The sequence below is a fragment of the Corvus brachyrhynchos genome, unplaced genomic scaffold (assembly GCF_000691975.1).
Source record: "Corvus brachyrhynchos isolate BGI_N302 unplaced genomic scaffold, ASM69197v1 scaffold84, whole genome shotgun sequence".
Taxonomy (NCBI): Eukaryota; Metazoa; Chordata; class Aves; order Passeriformes; family Corvidae; genus Corvus; species Corvus brachyrhynchos.
In genome coordinates this window covers 920,368-940,693 of record NW_008237434.1, presented here as the reverse complement: position 1 = coordinate 940,693, position 20,326 = coordinate 920,368, and the positions used below count along the sequence as shown (strand labels likewise).

General features: G+C 38.8%; 1 protein-coding gene across 4 annotated transcripts in view; it reads right to left on the bottom strand.

Moving 5' to 3' along the window:
• OSBPL3 (oxysterol binding protein like 3) overlaps nucleotides 1-20,326 on the bottom strand; it is an 87,630-nt gene that overhangs the window by 42,052 nt on the left and 25,252 nt on the right. For all 4 annotated transcript variants that reach the window (XM_017731177.1, XM_017731178.1, XM_008631327.2 and 1 more), the window contains exon 3: nucleotides 5,192-5,434. In XM_017731177.1, coding sequence (XP_017586666.1) covers nucleotides 5,192-5,284 — 93 coding nt within the window. In that variant the 5' untranslated portion in view covers nucleotides 5,285-5,434. The remainder of the gene's footprint in view (nucleotides 1-5,191; nucleotides 5,435-20,326) is intronic.

Here is a 20,326-nt window from a genome sequence, read left to right as displayed (position 1 = left end):
AACACTTTAGGGAAAAGAGAACTATTCCAGGTAGGTAAGTACTCATGGTGCTCCCTGTAAGATACATAGGGAAGTATTCCCAAAAAGAACTTGACTGGCTAAAAAAAACCTTGAAAAGTGAAACAAAATTATACAAAAAAAATCAGCAAGTGTGCTAGCTGTCCTCATTTATCCATCTTCAGAATGCTTAAACGTCACCTCTATAAACCCAGAAAAAAATTACATCAGGTAATATGCTCATTACTTGTGTAATAAGGCATTACAAGCAAACCATCTTGAAAAGGCATCTATTAATTCCACCACACTATCGGTGGCACTCCATTATATCTCTGTTATTTTCCTTGTGCTTCATTTAATATAAGAAACTGGAAAGCTGCTCTGCTTTCCTGTTTTGAGTTTAGTCTCCCAACACTTACCACACAACAGGCTACAAGCAGTAGAAATGTGGGGCTGAGCAGCTCCTGGCAATCAACACCTTACAGACCATCCAATGATGTTGTACTACCTCAACACAAGTCAAAAGTGCAGTTGTCCTAATCAAAATTTTTACAAGGGAACATATTTTGTTATAGAATTCTAATTAAGAACTAACAGGAACAGCTGCGAGATTATGAAAAATGTTGTGTTTATGGTCTTGTTTCTTTCTTCTTGAAATTAGCCAGAAGAACCTTGCAGAGAGACAAGCAGAAATTTGATCTCAATCAAGGAAGATTCACAGTATCATAGATTATCTCAGGTTGGAAGGGACCCTACAAGATCATCTAAGTTTCAACCCCTCTGCCACAGGCAGGGACACCTTCCACTAGACCAGGCTGCTTACAGCCCCATCGAACCTGGCACTGAACACTTCCAGAGGTGGGGCATCCAAAAGTTCTCTGAGCAACCTGCTCCAGTTGTCTCACAACTTTCACAGTAAAAAATCTCCTAACAGCTAATCTAAATCTCCTTTCTTTCAGTTTATGACCATTCCCTCCTGTCCTATCACTGTGTAAATATTCATTCTCTTTTCTATATGCTTCTTTAAGTACTCAAAAAGGCTGCAGTGAGTCACCACGGAGCCTCATCTTTCTATAAGGATCAGCTTAGAAAGAAAGGGACTCCTGAAATGAGACAGACCCATGCTATTGGGTATATGAGGTGAAGAGAAAGGAATCAGCTGTGAAATAGCTCAACCATTACACCCATCTGGAATATAAAGACTGTTAATAGTTTTGATCAAACTTTTAAATACAGAATACAACCTTCCCTGCATTATAATTCCAGTTTTGCCTGGACCTCTCCTGCAGTCCAGACACAAGGTGTCTCTCACATTCCTGCAGGAAAGTCACATTTATCACAGTTCTTCAGGTCAGCAAGGTGGCCTACAATGTGCCTTCTCAAATAAAAAAGTGTGAAAATGGGAAGAAAAGGTGAAGTGGGAGCACTGCTTCCCCTCAAGCAGTCTTGACGGCCTGCCAAATCTCAGGTAGAAGGCAAGTCTGCTACATATCTCTCTACCCTGGGAACCTCACACTTCAATTGTCAGCTGTACATAAAGGTAGCTTAGTTGAATTAGAAATGGATCTTCTTAAAAGCTCACAGAATTAACAGTTTGGGGGCCTGCTGGATACATGCAAGGTGCCATGATGCAATAACAGAAACTGGTCCTCTTCCATATACACCCTTCCAAAAGAATCCGACCTTCCCCACCTGAACAAACACATTTTTCAAAAACACTGACTGCTTTGGATCCATTGCTCAACCCAGACCCTACAGATCTTGATCAGGTTTTTCGTTTTGTGAGAGATTTGACACCTCACTGAATGAGGAAAAAGCGTCAGCTGGCTATTCCTGGGAGCAGCTGCAGAAGTGAAAGAAAACTGCTTACTCTCTAAAATGAAGGCAAATGAGTCAGGCTGGTCAATTATCTTCTCTACCCATCCCTCTGAAATAGCAGAGGAGCAAATTGGAGATACAGGACTTCCTGAAAGCATTCAGATTACACTCCCTTTTGCTGATTCTTATCCCACAATAGGGAACTGAAAGAGATAGCCCAAAACATGGCACTAATTTGAAAAAAAAAACCAATGACATCCCCCCCACCCCCCAAATGCCCAAAACTCCCAGATGAATGGCATTAACAATTCTAGCATACGTCTGATGTCTAAATTGGTTGTGTTTTAAGATTACAGTACTACAAAAGATTTTGCATCATTATGGGCCAAAATCTGCACAAAACGATCAACAGTGCATTTGCTGCCCAGGAAGAAATTTCACTCAAGGCTAAGGGAGGAACAAAATCTTTACTTTTCTCAGGTCCAGAGGTGCTCATTTCAGATCAGCACTGAAAAATCCCCCTGTACACACTCCTTGGCCCATACCTGGTCTATGGCTGAGGAAAAAAACCCACAGACTTCAGTCTTCAGAGATAAGTAGATCATTAGGTAAATGTATTCATTTTCTTTGTTTGATAAAATAAAAGCCTCCTCATTTTCTGCAATACTCTGCACCATACAGCTCCTTAAGGCAAATTATTTCAGGGGAAAGTATGAAGTAACGATTCTGAATGGCTCTCAGACTGATGCTTGCAGTTGCAGCTCCCTGAACAAAACAGATGACAGTGCCAGACTTTCTTCCAGTGCAAAATGCAGGCAGTTGTACCAAATATTTTAAAGTGCCAAAAATAGAAACCTGCTTTGTGGAGGATAAGGGTTGGCATCAGCTGCAACTAAGTCATTTGCTACGGTTCATAAAATTGTCAGAAATGATTTAATTTTCTTTTATGGAACATGAGGTTTTTTAAAATTGTTCTCCTGCCACAAAGCTTTTCCCTAGTGGATCTACTTTAAAAGTTAGTTAACAGATTTAAAAATAACTAGCACAACATACCTTCTTTTGATCACAAATCAATTTAAATTTAAGGAAGATAACACTGGTTTTCTTTCCTCACAAAACTGAATTTGTGTCTCTGTGGAAGAGATTCCTTTCCATAACTGAAGGAGAGGGGCAGAGAAAAGCAAAGAGGTGGGAAGTGGCAGTAGCCTCCAACTTTTCATACAGTTTCAAAGTGCAGGTGAACTTAGTGGAAGAGGATTAACTGTTAACCTGTTCAGTTCACGCAGCAAATGTATTACATCGGGCAGGAAACGGGCACCAAATGTAGCAAAGCAAGGAGTAGATCCCTCAAAGTCCTGCAGCCCTGCTTAAGTCAACTCCTTTCTAGCACAGTGGCTCATCTTCTGCATCACAGGAGTCATGCCCCACACAAACAGCACACCGACATGTAAGTAACTTTAGCAGACACAGCAGCCTGGCACTACTGTGCTTCCACATCCCAACCTCAGGTCACTTCTTTGGTGTGGCATACACCAGCAATAAGAGTCTGTGTCTAGGGAACCAAGAGAGACTCAAAATGCAGATCCTGCTATTTTTTGCGCAAGCTTCCCCCTGCTCCAACTCACCTTCCCCCTACAATTTTCAGAATTTCTTTCTACTTAATCAGATTCAAAGAAGTGCTGTGTCAGAGCAGCAGCACAGAGAAAAGCATCTGTCAGGCAGCTCTGTCTCTAACCCACAAGCCACAAGCGTGAGAGCTGCAAGTGTTTGAAGGAGGAATAAGAAGCCCTCCATGGAGCTGGAATATGAAGAGAAGAATACCAAAATCATAGCGTGTCTCTCCCAAACCTGCACAGTACCCAGCAACATAATTTAAACTTTCAGGATACTATTAATAAAAAAGTATCAGTAACAGCATTACATTTCACTATTCTACCAGGATTTTGAAACAAACACCCAAACAAATCCAAACAAAAAGCTCCTGAAGGTTATTGCACATGTGGTCCTTTTTGATTAGGGGACTTTTAACAGTTTCATACAACTTTAGATTGTTGCTGTTTTGTTAATAGATCACCTAAAGTACTGTCATTTAAACTAACATACAGATGGAAAGGGCAAAAAAATGGCCTAAGTATGGTTCCTTATAACGGCTGTGTTACACACCAGTGGATTTAGTCATACCCATGTAAATCTTATTATTTAAATACTACATGATAACACATTATAGACGTGAACTGTTGAACAGACAATGCCTTTTAAAAAGTCTTTTAAATTACACTTTTCAAAGGTAATCTCATACAGAGGATATAAAAGATAATGTGTCAGGAAAACAAAAAAGACATCCTGAGAGCAAGGACTTCACTGTTCACTATACTGGAAATGCACAGCATTTCTCACAAGCACAGCACTTTAAAAGGCATAAATTTTTCAGACATTTGTCTGCCTTGCCAGCTGTATGAACAGGGCCAGAAGTCCTAGAAGAGCAGGTGCTGTTTCAAAACGCAGCTGAGGACTCCAAAGCTTTTGGGGGATTGGGATGCTCAATTCCAATTAAATTCTCAGCCTGAGGCAGCTTCAAGAGCTCCACTAAGCCAGAACTTGTACAGATAAAAGTTTATGTCGAGCACTTTGCTCATGACTTTGCAAATATGGATTGAGCACATTTAAGTTTAATTCTCAGTGTAGCTGCAGGTGAGCATTTCTTGCCCACAAACAAAGCTGTCTTCAGCAGCCTCACCTGTCAGGTGCAAACACTTGTAGACACATCTTTTGAAACTGAGAGGTTTAAAGATGAGCATAATCTCTGCAGAAAACAAAGCAACCTTTACATTTGGCACGCAGATGCAGCGTGTTACATGAATACTCATTTTCCTATCTACAGTTCTGCAGCAACAACCAGCACACATGGGCATTCAAAGAAGCCCTGTGTCAGGTTTATGAAAAATGAATTATCTTTCACACATGCATGCACACCTTTCCTTGGAAACTTGAAATAAACAGCGCAGTTACACAATATTCTACCACAAAAGTAGTGCCTAACACAAAAGATTTGGGATTTCAGGATCAAACCACTGAGAACAAGATGCTACAGCAGCTCCATCTCACTATGAAGACACCATACACACAATAAGATGGAAATCAAAATGCACTGTTAGCATTCCAGTTTTACACATGCCTGCTAGTCAGTAATGTGTGTAATGCATTTGACTCAAAACAAGATGCTGCTACCAACAAAAAAAAAAAGTGAGGAAAGCAAAGAAGTGATGAAATAAAACAAGTAAGCAACAAGAAAACAGGATTTAAGAGATTTGCAGGTATTCAAGAAAAAAAGTAACCGCAAATCTCAGCAATCCTTTCAGTTTGGTGAAAGAAGTACCTGTCGACTTCCCTGCTTGGAGGAGCAGCTGCTAGTACTTCTTGAAGGAGACAACATTTTCTGGGATGCACCAAAGTTTTTTTCTTCACTCATGATCCAATACTATTTGTTTCACATAAGCTCACTTAGAACACCATTAAAAGGTAATTTGGAAAATGTGTTGGAAGACTCCTCTGAGAAACACTGAACTCATTCTTTACCCAAATGCAGTCCAGTGGCATGATCTGTATCCCAAGGACACTCCTAGAAGGGAAAAGAAAAACAAAAAGCCAAGTTATCAGATGCTGTCTCTTGTTGCCATGCTCTAGCATGAATCATAATAAAACCTTTGGTAACACAAGATGAGCACATTACTGTATTTTATAAGAAATAAATTCAACAATCACTTTAAGATAAATTTGCAAGTCTCAAACAGGAATGACATTACTTTTGGAGCCTAAAACCATTATAATTGTTGCTATTTATTCAGAGGACAAAGTACAGTATCAAGCATCTTTTTACAGATTTAAATTAATTTTAAAAATTAATAAAGACACACAAAGAAAACAATAACTATCTATATGAAACGGCCCAAAATAGACTGAAAGTGACAAGAAAATATCTAATAAAATGTCTCCAAAAATGATGATGTAATCAAAAATATGTCTCTTTTTCTCTGTTCCTGGATAATTTAAACAAGTAAGCATGCCTTCAGGTTATAAGGAAAAAGGAAACTGTACGTGAAAGAGTAATACCTAAAAGTAGTGAGCATGAAAAGTTAGCTGCATAGAGCTGTGCATGACCACTTTCACCTGGAATCAGAAAGCTCTAACAACAGTCACATCAGTTGTCTCAGTGAGTGACTGGAAGAATAATTAACAGTCTGTTTAATAACAGTGCTCCTTGCAGCACATGCAAATAAAAGCCATGCCAGGAACTCCCAGTAAGGGATTTCCAGCATGGGTAAAAGTTGTCGTGGTAACCGCATACTTAAAAAAAACCCCAACAAAACAACACATAGAGGACATTAGAAAAGGGTGATGCTTTCCAAAACTTGAGGTGGCTGCATTGTGTATCACTTCAAATTTTGTTGTCTCAGGCAAAGAATTCACAATTATGAAGAGTCCAAGAACAACCACTGAGGAAGGTAAGGAAGTTTCCACAGAGAGAAGAGAGATTTCATTGCCAGAACAGGGAGGCACTACTTCACAATGCCCTTGCTTGCACTGTGAACAGTCCTGAGCTGGGATCACTGATTATTGACGTTTGTCACTCATTCTTTCTTGAAGACGCTTAAATACTATTCTGAGAGAACCAGTAATTTCAGATCCCTAGTAAAACATTTTGTGCGTTTTAAGAATTCATTTTCCTTAAGCTACCAACACAAACAACAACAAAAAAAAAAAAAACAAAAAAAAACAAACAAACAAAAAAAAACAAACAAAAAAACCCCCAAAACAAACCCAAAAAACCCACATCAAAATCCACAGACAGAGACAGAACACAAACTTAAAACCAGGTGCTATATTTAAGATGAAGACAACACTGCAGCAGAAAACCCCTCTCCCTGCTGCTGTAGTTTGAAGCATCCAGCTTTTGAACAGAGACCTTTTCCAATCTACAGTGCTTTCTGGCAATATAGTTTGCTGTAACATTTCAATCAACATGCCCTCTTTTCACCTGAAACACAATCTCTCTTTATGGCATTTACTTTACCTAGTCAAAAACACTCTGTTACCTCCAGAGCAAATCTGTGATACAGCCTCCACAAGTGAGGTGAGAAAGGAACTCTCCTGGGGTTCTTCCAGGAGTGAAGGTGAGTCAGCTTGGTAAATATTCCAAGAACCAGCAGAGAGCTACAAAGACAGTGAGCACAATGAAGGCCAAAAAACCCAGAACAGCAATGTGATAGCAAGGTCTGTGTGATTTGGGCCCAACAGATGGACCTTAAACTGAAATTATGACTGAGATTAGGAGTAGTGCATTTTGGAGAAGGTACGGTCACTTTCTGTCTGGAAGACAAATTTGTGTGGCATTTCATTAAGAACTAATACTCTAAGCAGACTTAGATTTTTTTTTTTTTTAAAGCAGGTTAGAAGCATCTCAGGTTTTTAACTATGGAGTAAATATAAAGGATTAACTTTCTTCCTTACTTGCAAGCTCCATTTAGCAAAGCAGTTTAATGGTAACATCTGTATTAACAAGCAGAGGTCAAACACTCTCAACAGGAACAGAAACACTCTTCCTGCAAACTCATTGTTCAAATACCACCTTGAAACCAGACAGCAAGTGCTTTACTTTGGGACACACTTTGCTCAGATAAAATCCTGTTACCTTCCCTGCTCTGTGTTCAGAATGAGCACCTTCAGCTTTCATTGGTGACTATCTGGCATTTTGGCAGTGATTGGCAGAGTTCATGGCAAGAAACAGGCTCTAATTTGCAGCAAAATGCACTGAAAATTACTACCATCAGTACTTTGTGGGTATATCTCCTAGACACACTAGGTTTAAGATATACGATGCCCTTTGCCTGTTTGAACACACAGCACAATAGTTGTGATGTCCTGGAAATGTCAAGTAAGTCAAAAAAATCCTAGAGGTCTCTTGGACTTCAACACAGAGAGAAGCCATATCATTATAGGAATATTTCTATCATCACGTTTCTGGTGTGGAGTCTAAATGAACTAAAGGTTTGGCTACATTAATGTTTTAGGACAGAGCAGAGGGCTACTTCCTCTCCAGATCTCCTGTAATAACTAGGTTTGCACTGCAGGACAGTCTTGGAACATGGGAACTGAATCCCTTTTGGATTAAATATACTCCAGGACTGCATCCAGCGCTCAAAGCATTGAGTCCATAACACCAGAATAATGCTAGTCCTGACTAGTCTTATCCAGGGGCTGATGTTAGGTCTTCACCTTTACCTGACTGACAACAAGAATCCACTTTTACTGCACTGCTCTACTTGCTAACATTGACGTCAGAGAGGCACAGACTTACACCACCTAAGAAAGTACTTAAGATCTCCTAGGGCAATGTCATTTGTCCTTCTGGAATCAAAAAGAGGGAGATGGGCACGTTTCCAGAATTCAAATGAGCTGAAGATGACTCACTACCTAACAAGAGGTCCTTGAACATGGAGCAGGAGGCAGGTGAGGTAAATTTGGCAGAGTGCACCTGAAGTATTTTGTCAGTCTACTTCTAAAGTTGGGCTTTTAAATTTTCCTTTATTCCTTCAAATTAATTACTGCATGGGCTGAAGGAAAGGCTTTTCTTACCAGTCCTGAAGAATACACGAGTGAAAAATGTATCCTTTCTCCAAAGTGCTTTATTCTATTGGTGTTTCCCAGTAATTTAACTTCTTGAGACTTCCAGATTTGAACATGAAAAAGTGTATGTGAATAATGATCCCTCATCTCCTCTGTAAAAACTGCTGCATATTCCAGCAACAAGTCTGTGCTCCTTTTTAAAAATTCTCTTCAAGTTTAGAAAAGAAAAAAGAAAACTCAGGCTGCCCTTCAACAATAACTCACTTTTCTTTCAGGAAAGTGAGAAAACACTGATCCCGCATCCCAACTTGACTGGCTTTCAGCAGCAGTGACTGGGCCTCTCTCTAAGGTAAATGATATTTTACATTACCTGTGAAATGAAATTAAGGCCACCAGGTATAAGAGCAATTACAACTTTAAAGAAAGCATAAAAAGTAGTGTTATGCTAACAAAGGGAAGATTGCAACTACAATTGATTTTTAAAGTCTTCATGATCCAACTGCTTCAGATTCATTACAACTTGCTCTTTTCCATGCCACAGGATGGCCTCAGAATGCATTTACTCCCACATGTCTCTGGAGTACACAGTGCTACTTACTTCAGTCTACTCCAAAAAGACAACTCAAAGGTGTGAGGCTGAGGCAAATCCAAATAAATTTAGGACAGTAATTTTCACAAGTGCTAAGTATTGGCCTAATTCTTTTCTATAAAGTCAACAACTGCAAAAGTAGGCCAAGAGTATCTCTGCAAATGACCTCACCAGGTTCATTTTGAAGAATTAAGAATACATGAGTATCAAATATTATTACCTAGAGCTATTAAACCGTAAGACAATAAACAGCACTTATCTCTACTTGTCATCTGCTACTAAGAGCCTTATCATTCTACATCAATTAAAGCTAATGTAAACACATGATAATATGTAAAACAGGAATACTTTTCTTTTCAAAAAGTACCATCCCAGGTTGTCCGCAAACCTTTAAATTGCACAGGTTCAAAGCAGCCTTGCAGTATCGTTTCATCTCTCACAACTCTAAAAACAATAAGCTTATAGCAAACTCAAAGATTTTTCACATCTCACCAAAAGAAGGGAAGTGAAATTCAGAAAAAAATTATGTATAACTGCAGTTTAAAAAAAAAAAAAATCAACATTATGCAATTATTTTTGCTACCGTTCTGGAAGAAAATAAAGCCTTAATAGCTGCTACAAAGCTGATTCAGCAGTGAAGGAACACTGTAGATACTCTGAGAACCAAAACTGGAAGTGCACATCTCATTCTGTAGTCAATTAAGGTTTTTTGAATAGAAGAACAGAAACAACATAAAGCCTGATAACAGTCAGGTGGATACAGCAAGCATGGAACTGAGCAATCCAAATCAGAGTTGCAAGCAACACTGAGTGACTTTCACAGAATTTAAAAAGACTTTGTGCTGAAACCTTTGCTCTGCAGCTATTATTAAATTACATTCACTCACATCTGCCTGGATAAACAAAGCAATAGTCTTTTCCTAGTTTTGCTTTCATGTCTCTGTTATAGTTCAATTTGCCAGCTTTAATCTATCCCAGTGTCTCATCTGGCTCAAAATAGGAAAGAATTATTTATAGGCTACAGATACACCATGTACAACTATTGGAGATGTCTTTTCAAGGCAGGTATTCGCTGTTCCTCAATTACCATAAGATTCACTCTATTGAAGGTCAAAGCACATAAATCCTGTTGTTACTCGCTAGTTCCTTTACTAAACAAAACTTGCAGAAACAAACAAAGTAGTTTAAAACAACTCTTACTGGTAGGCTATTAAACCTATCTTTGAAAGCAAAAGTTCAAACAGCTTAGGGAGACTAACAATAACAGGAAGCATTTCAGAACTGACTTCCATCAGATAGGTGCCCGCCCAAATCACCACCTCTCTCGAGCAGATGTTTTCATCAGCCATGAAAAACTACTACTCTGAAGTAGTCTGTGATGCAAAGAAACAATTCCATCTAGCCTGCTTGCTTAAGGAGGCCATTGTAGCAATTAAATCATGCTATGTCAGTGACCCAAAAGAGGAAAATTTAGTTCAAAGAAAATTCTCCTAATTGTCTAATCAAGAGAGGCAGACAGAGAGGGAAAGGGGAAAAGCTAGACAAACAACAACCATACTGCATTTAATAACAGATTGCTTATCATGTATAAAGTTCATCACTCGATGAAAGAAAATCCCCTATGTTCCAGCACACAGAAAGCAAAAGAAACCCAAACAAACTCACAAAACCAGAAAACAAACCACAAAACTAAACCCCAGAAACAATCCAGTGGAATACAACCCAAGAAAGACATCAAAGAACAAACATGCTTCGATGTCAAGTCTAACTAGACTCTCCTGAAGCAAAGCAAATGTTTGCTGTTTCACTAACCCCTGTGGCAGATAATTAATCCTTACATTAGAAAAATCTTATATAAATTTAGAAATAGGTCATTCAGCATCCTGAAATATGAGTACATATAAAAATACCACCTCTTCCTCACATCCACCACAGAAACTGACTATAATACTGCACACGACATGATTCATTTAAAATGCATACTCCTGACACTGTTTCCATCCCCCCAGGAGATCTGTGATAGATTGCACTTGTATAAAGAACCCAAAATTACTGGCTATATAAACTAGATAGATATGTTAAAAGTCTTGGTGACTAGTGACACAGAAAATATACACAGTAATGACAGTATTTTTACAGTAATTAGTCAGCTCTCGTAGTATCTTTTCCACTCAACTTTCAATCACCACTGAGAATCATAACTAACAGGTCTAATCTAGCTCACAGTCAGGTCCTAAATAATTAATATTCTTCTTCTCTCCCTAGCCCTTTCAGAAAGAGTCTTGCCTAGGGCTTGCCTGGCAGCTCAGGGCTCACTAGCATGACTGAGAGGTGGCCCCACATGCCCCTTCCAGCTCTTGGCAGGACTGAACACTCGACTGATAAGCCAAAAGCTGGGGGACCACAAGAAACAGTGTGTGACCCAGTAACAGAGGGGTCCACAGTCTCTGTGCCGGGAGGGTGGAGCAGAAAACAACAGCTCCTGAGCTGTGATCAAACCCTAGGCCAGGAGCGGGTACACCGCATACAGCAGGGCCAGCGAGGTAGACAGTCCTCCCTCTGCTCCAAGAACAAAGCAGCAGCAGGCCTGTGTGTGCTGAAGTGCTGTTCAGCTAGAGAAAACCTTACAAAAGGTGATCAGGCAATAGAAGACAGAGAGACAAGCTTATTATCGTTTTCAGTAAGGAAAATTACAAGCACATGGTATCATTTTACAGTCTGTACTAAAAACCTTGGAGAGGCCCATCTCTTAGTGATAACATCCCTGAGTGGGAAACATTTGGCAGGAGCTTGGTTGTCTTTCATTTTTCTGCTCTTACTACTTAAAGCTTTGCTTTGTTCACTAAAACAAAGATACTTCCCTGTGCCCCAAGGCTTACTCCTTTTCAAAACTGCAGTCATTATTGCTAAAGTGTTACTGAAATACACACTGTTTGTTTTCGTGGATTCAGTTTTGATAGGCACAATGTTAGTTCTGGAAATATCTGTCAGTCTGCCAGCATGTAGTAATTCAAGATCTTAAGACAGAACTGCCTGCACATCAAGAAAAAGACATCAATTTTCTGTCAAATCATTGAAGGCATCGGTGTAACTTTGAATCAGACTGGCTCTCTGTGACCTGATGAACTGCAAAATGCTGTGAGATGCATAAATCTATCAAGGCCGACATAAAACAATATATGTTATTAAACCAGCTGACATAGTTGGTGTAACTATGGAGAAAGAAACCCAAACCCAGTCATCTCCGGTTTCTTGTAGAACAGCGAATAAAAATACTGGAATAGTTTTGGTGGCCCTGGAAGGCCCTCACCGAAGTCTGAAGAAAAATACCATGAGGGTGGTACGAACAGCAAACACAACACGGGTTCTTTATCTCATGCAAGAGAGCTAGACATGTTCATTAAAGAGTGGCAGGATCCAACAAACCTGCTTTGTCCTCTTTAATGTACTGTTTTACCTTTCACACTTTGGAATCATCTACTTCTTTAAAAAAAAAAAGAAAAAAACAACAAACAACCCATCACCAAACCAAACAAACAAAAATTTTGATCCCTCTCACAGATATTTGTTTTTCCATGATACACTGGCATTGTCATTTGTCTTTTGTATGCCACTAATTTCTAAAAGAAAAAAAAATACAAAGGAAACAGTGCTTCCCTTTCAGAATGTTAATATTTGTCCTTTGTAAGCAGGCCTATTACCTCAAAATTTAAATCTTATTTAATAACTGTGGTAACAAGATTCAGTTCTTCCTAGGATGCATAGAAATTCATTTACACACTTTATAAAGTGCAATGACAATGAACTGTTAAAAGGTCATATTTCTTCTTGATCCACTTAATATATCTTTAGAGGCTTCTGTCTCCAAGTCCTCTCCCGGACACCTTTTCAGTGTGCTTTACAACATTAATATTTATATATGTAGAACTACAGCTTCCTTTTAAATATTATGCAGATTATTTCCTTACAGAAGTACTTTCATATTATGAGATCTTGAAACAACAAAAGAGGTGTGTGGTGTTCTGAACAAGGGCAGCTAGTTGTTAGCAGATCAGTGTTAACTCTTAACACCACCTTAGGTGAGGGGCCACTAATTTCTTAACACTGTATTTCTAAACAAGCAATGTGCAAACATCAAAACTTTAGAAATGCATTGTAGAAAATAGTTACATATAAAGTATCCTTAGGACACTTAGTACTACAAGTGGTAAGTATTTTTATTATTAAAGCCAAAAGGTAGGAGTTTGCTAATTCCAGGTTTTCAGGAAAAAAAAAAACAAACAAACCCAAAAGCTAACATGAAGGAAATAAGTATACACAGAACCACAGAAACATCAAATGGCTTAGGCTTGAAGGGACCTTAAAGATCATCTAGTTCCAACCCCCCTGCCACGAACAGGGACATCTTCCACTAGACCAGGCTGCTCAGAGCTTCATCCAGCCTGGCCTTAAACATTTCCAGGCTTGGAACACACAGAGTTTCTCTGGGCAACTGTGCCAGTGCCTCACCACCTTCACAGTAAAGAATTTCTTCTTAATATCTAATCTAAAACTCTCACAGAAATGTGTTCATTTCAAATACAAATTAAAAATGTTAAAGCTTTAGCAGGAGCTCCTCCAGGACAGACACGATGAGGCCTGCAGCTGTCCTTTTGCCTGGAAACACACATCACCCACGTTCATGTATGCAGGTGACAGGAACCATGAGTCACAGATGCACACAGTGAACTACTCTTGGAAGATTCTGCTGGTCTTAAATCCATTCATATTTATGATCGTAATGAACACCTTGACAATGGGAACCAGGAAAGAGGTTCCATGGATCGAGTTTTCTGCAACGTTATCTTCACGGTACAGGATAAAGATGAACTGAAAGAGACCTAGAAGCAGAGAGATAGGAGATGTGGGAATCCAGATTATAAATCTGAATGACTACATGCAATGTTTTGCCTAATTAACAAGAAATGGGAAAGTATCAATCACAATAGCTGGGTCAGACAAAAAAAAGATGCAGGCCAGAAGTGAGGGTCTCTGGTTAAAAGGGTAGCTCTTGAACAGGAAAGAACCATAAAAGGGACCCTCTCCCCACCTCAAATGATACAATCCCACCATCACGTCCTCAAGTTCTGAAATGCTGGAGGGGAAGACAAATCCAGCTAGGGTTACCACAGGAGCTCAACTTGGACAGAACTGGTAAAGGAACTTTTGCCCTTGAAAAGGGAAGAAACTAAACACAAAGCTGCAGAAGTAGCACCTATGTTTGGGGAGATCAGAAGGTCCATCTCAGAGTGAGTGACTTCATGTCAGATCTTGGCCTGCCTCTGCCTAGCTACAAGGGTACAAAATCTAAAAGCAAGTTCAGAGATTGGCCACAAAAAGAAAGCCGTGAATAATGTAACTCTACTACAGACAGCCCAGAACAAGGAAGACCTAAAGAGTTTTAATGCAGTAAGTTTGCTTATACAAGTCTACTACAATATGACATCCCAATGTAGAAATATGGCCTGCATCCAGCAATAGAGCTCAGAGTTAATATAAAGCTGCTGAGAACCTTTATGGGTCTCAGTAGCAGCTCAGTTCCTCCACTGACAGGCTAGAACTCAAATTCATATTCATTTTCAAAGCTGCCAAAGTAATTGAAGAAATTCTTACTCCCAAGCAATTTGTTACTGTCCTTTCCTGCAGATCAGTTCACCAGCCAAAAAATAAATACATTAAAAAAACAAAACAAAACAAAAAAACAAAAAAAAACCCCACCAAACACATGAGCCCTGCCTGATCCACTTCAGTGGAGCAGCATTTGTCACGGTGACTAGTTCACATACTTTGCTTTGGGATGGTCATCACCAGCTGGTGGTCAAAAAAGTGGAAGCAGTTTCAATTGATCCAGACAGTTCTGGAAAAGATACTCTGTCCCTAATCTTACATTTAGATTCAGGTTAGTGCAAGCTAGCAGCTATCTATCTGAATTTAATCAAAAACAAATGAAATGCCCCGTGATTAAAAAAAGCTTTAGCTACGCTCTCATTCTCAAGTATTTTTAGAGGTTTAAAAGATGGAAGGTTTTAATTAGGATGCCTCAGCAGTATGAGAGAATGAATAATTTACAAAGAACTTGATCAGAGCTCAGTGAAAGGGCGGTACAATTAAACTATTCATATTTTTTATTTCTAATGAGTATATAATTTTTTAGTTCAGCTCCAGTCGCTGCAAGCAGGCCACAGAGATGGCCAGACAACAATGTGAAGAGTTTTATAGTGTGTACAATCCAACATCTCGGTTGCTTCATAGCATTCTTGAGGTTGGTTATACTTGAACAGCAACTAACAAGCTGGATTTTAATTATAGGCTATAAAACCAGCAATAAACAGAAGTTTTTAAAAGTGATGTAGGTTCCCCTTAAACAGCTTAGTATTAAAAGAGTTCCACCAGTCTTTGCCTTCTCTCTCTACTCTCCTTCCAATCCCTCATCAGTTTTGTGTTAGTTTTTAAACTGCTGGCATATGGCACTGGCTTTGTTAGACCATCAGGACTTCCAACACCAAAAAAAAAAAAAAAAAAAAAAAAAAAAAAAAAAAAAAAAAAAAAAAAAAAAAAAAAAAAAAAAAAAAAAAAAAAAAAAAAAAAAAAAAAAAAAAAAAAAAAAAAAAAAAAAAAAAAAAAAAAAAAAAAAAAAAAAAGAGCAAATGAACTCACAAACAAAAAAAAAAAAAAAAAAAAAAAAAAAAAAAAAAAAAAAAATCAAAGCTGTGGTTAATTACATACAGTGCATAAAATGAATTCTGAAAATACTTAAGTCTTATTTCATATAACTCTCTTGATGAATTTCTGAAAAGAAAAATAGAACAAAGCAATTTCTTGGAGGAAGACACAAAAAGGTTTGGGTTTTTTATTTAAAAATGTCTAAAATGACTAACATATGAAGTTGCAGGAAACATAATACTGAAAGCTATTTTCTTAACAGATGGCACTCACGCCTACTTCACCCATGCTGACCTACATATTTTTTCCTTAACTTTTACTAATATTAATCTTTCACTGAATGTGTTTTTTACAATTTTGCTACCAAGTGATACTTTTAGCATTAAAGGTTTGAGAGACTTATTCAAGAATATATTTTTAACATTATGAAATATAGAATGCATAAAGGAGGAAAACACCTTTACAAAGTTCAGGACATAAAATTGCACTTTTGACAGAAAGTTGTCTTCTCACAGGCTGTTCAATATTGAAACTCTATGCACAAAGTTTTCATCCAGTCTTGACTGGAAAACATGACATTTGCAGACATTAAAGCATTGCCATAACTCATACTGTCTTCTAGAAAAAAATACACCTGTGCAATACAGGCAGTTAAAACAGAACCATTGGATTTCATTCTTTTGTTCTATGTGTTTAATTCTGAAAAGGTAGAAAAATTAAATGTATGTAGAAAATGAGGAGCTGGAGGAGAAATGTGGAAAAAAATTTACAGTGAATGGTGATTTAAGTAAAAAACCACTAAGATTTCCATACAAAAATACACCCAATTATTTCTCCTAACATGTTATACTGTTTTTGAGATCACATCATACAATATGTCCAAAACACCAAAGATCTTTAGTGTTGTTACACCAAAATAACAAGGATTTACATGGAACATCACATTAAAAATAAATCTTGGAATGACCAATGGCAGTTGGAAGGATGACATTTGGAGAAGTTACATTATCAGTATTTGCAGTTTGACAGTCTTTTCTGTACTCAAAAAATAAGAAAATCAGTCCACTGTCTGTTCTAGCAGCAAACAAACAAGGTGGCTGTGGGAGCTGGCAGTGCCCCAGCTCCTATTTCAGACTCTTCTCAAACATGCTGACTCACCTGACTGCTCACCAGCCCCATGATATCCCTCATTATAATGATCTTCCAGAGTAAGACACTCACACTAACAGTGAGAATAATAAAAGAGGTGTTGTTGAAACTATTCCCATATGGTTCCCAGAGTAAACAGCAAAAAACTGTTCTCTAGAGTGATAGGGTGATCACTGCTTCAAGTCAGTACTGAACTATAAAATGCAGTGACAAAACAAGCAGGATCTCCTGCCACCCACCAGCATCATTTGCATCACAAGACATGATTTTGGGGATGGATTATCATGCTGAATGGGTATCACACTTTTGAAAGGTGAAAGAAAACACAGTACACAACATAAAACATTTCTTGAGGACCTGGTGCTGTATTCCACCTGGTCATTTTGGTCAATTGAATTAAAATGCTACTAGAGCCACATGCCAGTTAATTTATGAAGTGCACACATAAAAATGTAAATAATTTATATTTGTGTCAAATACAAAAAAGTTATTGAATTACTTGGAGAAAAAGACTCTGATCCCTCTCCTTATGTTTTCCTCCTTTTAGCACATTAGGTTTTTGAATAAGGATTTTGAAAATGGGACAAATCGTAGTCACATGCCAGGCTCTGAACAGCATCCAGTGAAAACTGATTGCATCTTCGTGCTTCCCAAAACACCCACCCTGAAGTGAAGTTCATTTAGACCCAAAACTGCAGTAAAAGTTTTCATACCTCACATTTTTCTTTCACATAAATGATACCATTTCCAGACATACAAATTTTGACCTATTACCAATTGCCAATCTATTCAGAATTTCATTATTATTCCCAAAATTGGAATGTAAATTTGCTTCTACTCCCTATGGCATGCAGCAACTAATTTTGAAAAGTCTGTCATTTGTTCTTACAGATTGTCCATACAAATCCAGCATACAGTGCTTTAAAATAATTAAAGCTTCCAATAAATGCTGCTGCCTTGTGCAGAGGAATCTTCGTATTGATTTTGCCTGGGCACTTCACAAATTGCCCAAACAGAATTCACATCTCCTTTTACCAGTCTGAACAGCTCAGTTTCTCTCTGTCTTCCTCCCTGCCCCATTCCCCATGCCTGAGATACTTTTCTAGAGCTAGGTGAGGACATGGAAAAAGCATGAGGCATTTAGAAGTTAAAACCAGCAGCTTAACCACTTTACACAGTAGATCTAAGAAGCTTAAACTCACCAACAAGTGCAGGAATTGTCAAGTTGGATGTTATGCATTAAGCATGAGAAACACATGTGACAAATGCATTACTTCCCATGTGAACACAATGATTCTCAGCTAATGTATCTAAATTAAGTCACACATTAGTTATGTCTGAACAGAGCAGAGTGACAATTAACATTTTGTACATAAACAACCACTGGTTTTTTAGATTCAGAACCACTTCAGAGATGCTGCAGGCCTGACTTTTCTCCAGCTGAGCAAGCAGAAAGACATTATTTCAACAATATTAATGAGCCTTCATTTCCCCATGGACAGAAACTGGGTATTTCACAGGTAGCAAATCAAATAAATCAGGTGAAAGCAATCAGTCCAAACTGAGTTGCCACAATTTATCCAAAACCATTAAACAGTCTTCTATTTGATCTTCCCTGTAACATACTGAACCAGAACTTCTTTGCTACCGCTAACTTGCATAAACAAGTAGCAACAATGCTAGTTTTCACAATCCTTTCAGAGCACTCTGAAATTCAAACATATGCAGTCATAGGAATATTTTTGCGATAGAAATAAAATATTCTTTATAAACACATCTTCCTTATGCTGCACTATCATGTTACCCCTTGTTCAGTGCAGCCTAATGAGAGGAATTTTACTAATTGTCATTTGTGGCAGTAGCAGCTTGATGCCACAAGGCCAAAAGGCAATTAAAGGTCACTGCCTATTAGATTACACCAGACTCATGGCAGCACATCTGGAAGCCAAGGCAGAAGCCCCTGAGCTCTGACTCACTGCAGAGACTCAGAGATCTGGACACTTCACTCGGCACCAGCATGGCTGGGCCTTCTGAGCTGGCCCCTGTACTCAGATCAAACAGCCTGCAACCTGCCTCAGGTGGCCTGCAGCTTTCCTCTCTACTGAATACACCTTCAGCAGCTCTATTCCATTCATCAGGCTAGGAACTTCTGCTGCACTTTCCATGGCAAACCCCATAATTCTTGCCAGTCATAAAACTTTCATTTCCAATATCCTTCATTTCCGAAGTATAGGCATATTGATATTCATGTTTTCTATATATTCATCTGAAGTGATACTAGCACCTTGTTCAAGTGTTAATGATCCCTTTTTAATCAAGTCTTAATATGCATATTTATTTTTTCTATAACAATGACTTTATGTTTTAAATGCACACATATCAAGCACATTACAGATTTCTGGGCTGTAAGTTAAATGAAATGTGATGCACGGTTATGCAACTGAAAAAACCATGGATTTATCTTCCCACAGGTGAGAACTGAATCACAGAATATTCTGAGTTGGAAGGGACCCACAAGGACCACTGAGTCCAACTCTTCAGTGAATAGCCTGTACAGCACAGCTGGAGCATCCCACACAGAGCCACACATCCAGGTAAAAGATGGCAGTAGTGGCTCCTTATTTCTCACAAGATACTATTAAAAAGGCCTCCAGCTTAAAGCCAAAATCCCACTTCAGAAGTATTCCTCAAACTCTGTGACCCCACAGGGGATGCACACTGGAGCAGTTCATGATAAACTACAGCCCATGCGAAGGACTCATGTTGGAGGAATTCATGGAGGAGTGTCTCACATGAGAGGGACCCCACACTGGAGCAGGGCAAGAGAGTGAAGAGTCTTTCCCTGAGGAGAAAAGAGCAGCAGAGGCAATGTGTGATGATGTGACTATAGCCCTCATTCCCCAACCCCTGTTCCACTGGGAGGAAGGAAGCAGATTTGGAGATTGAGCCCAGAAAGAAGGGAGGGGTGAAGGGAAGGTGTTCTAAGACTTGGGTTTATTTCTCATTACCTTATATTTGACTGGTAATAAATTAAATTAATTTCCCTCAGTCAAGACTGTTTTGCCCATGACAGCAATTGCTGAGCGATCTCTCTGTGTCCTTATCTTGACCCATGAGTCTTTCATTATATTTTCTCTGCCCCATGCAGCTGAGGGGAGTGACTGAGTGGCTTAGGTGGGCACCCGGTGTCCAACCAGGGTCAACCAACCACAATATCCATTGTGGCAGTCCCTGCACCCTGCTTACCTGCACTTCTTCACCAGGGACTTCGCAAATACAGGACAGATTGAGATTTCACAACTCGCAGGGGAAGCTAGCTGCAGCAGGAGACGCTGAATCATGCCCTTAACAGCTGTTACTTAGCTATCACCACTTCTTAATTAGTGGTTTCTTTTAGATTTCCTCAATAGCTATATGGCACCAAAAAAACCCCACAAAACAACAAAA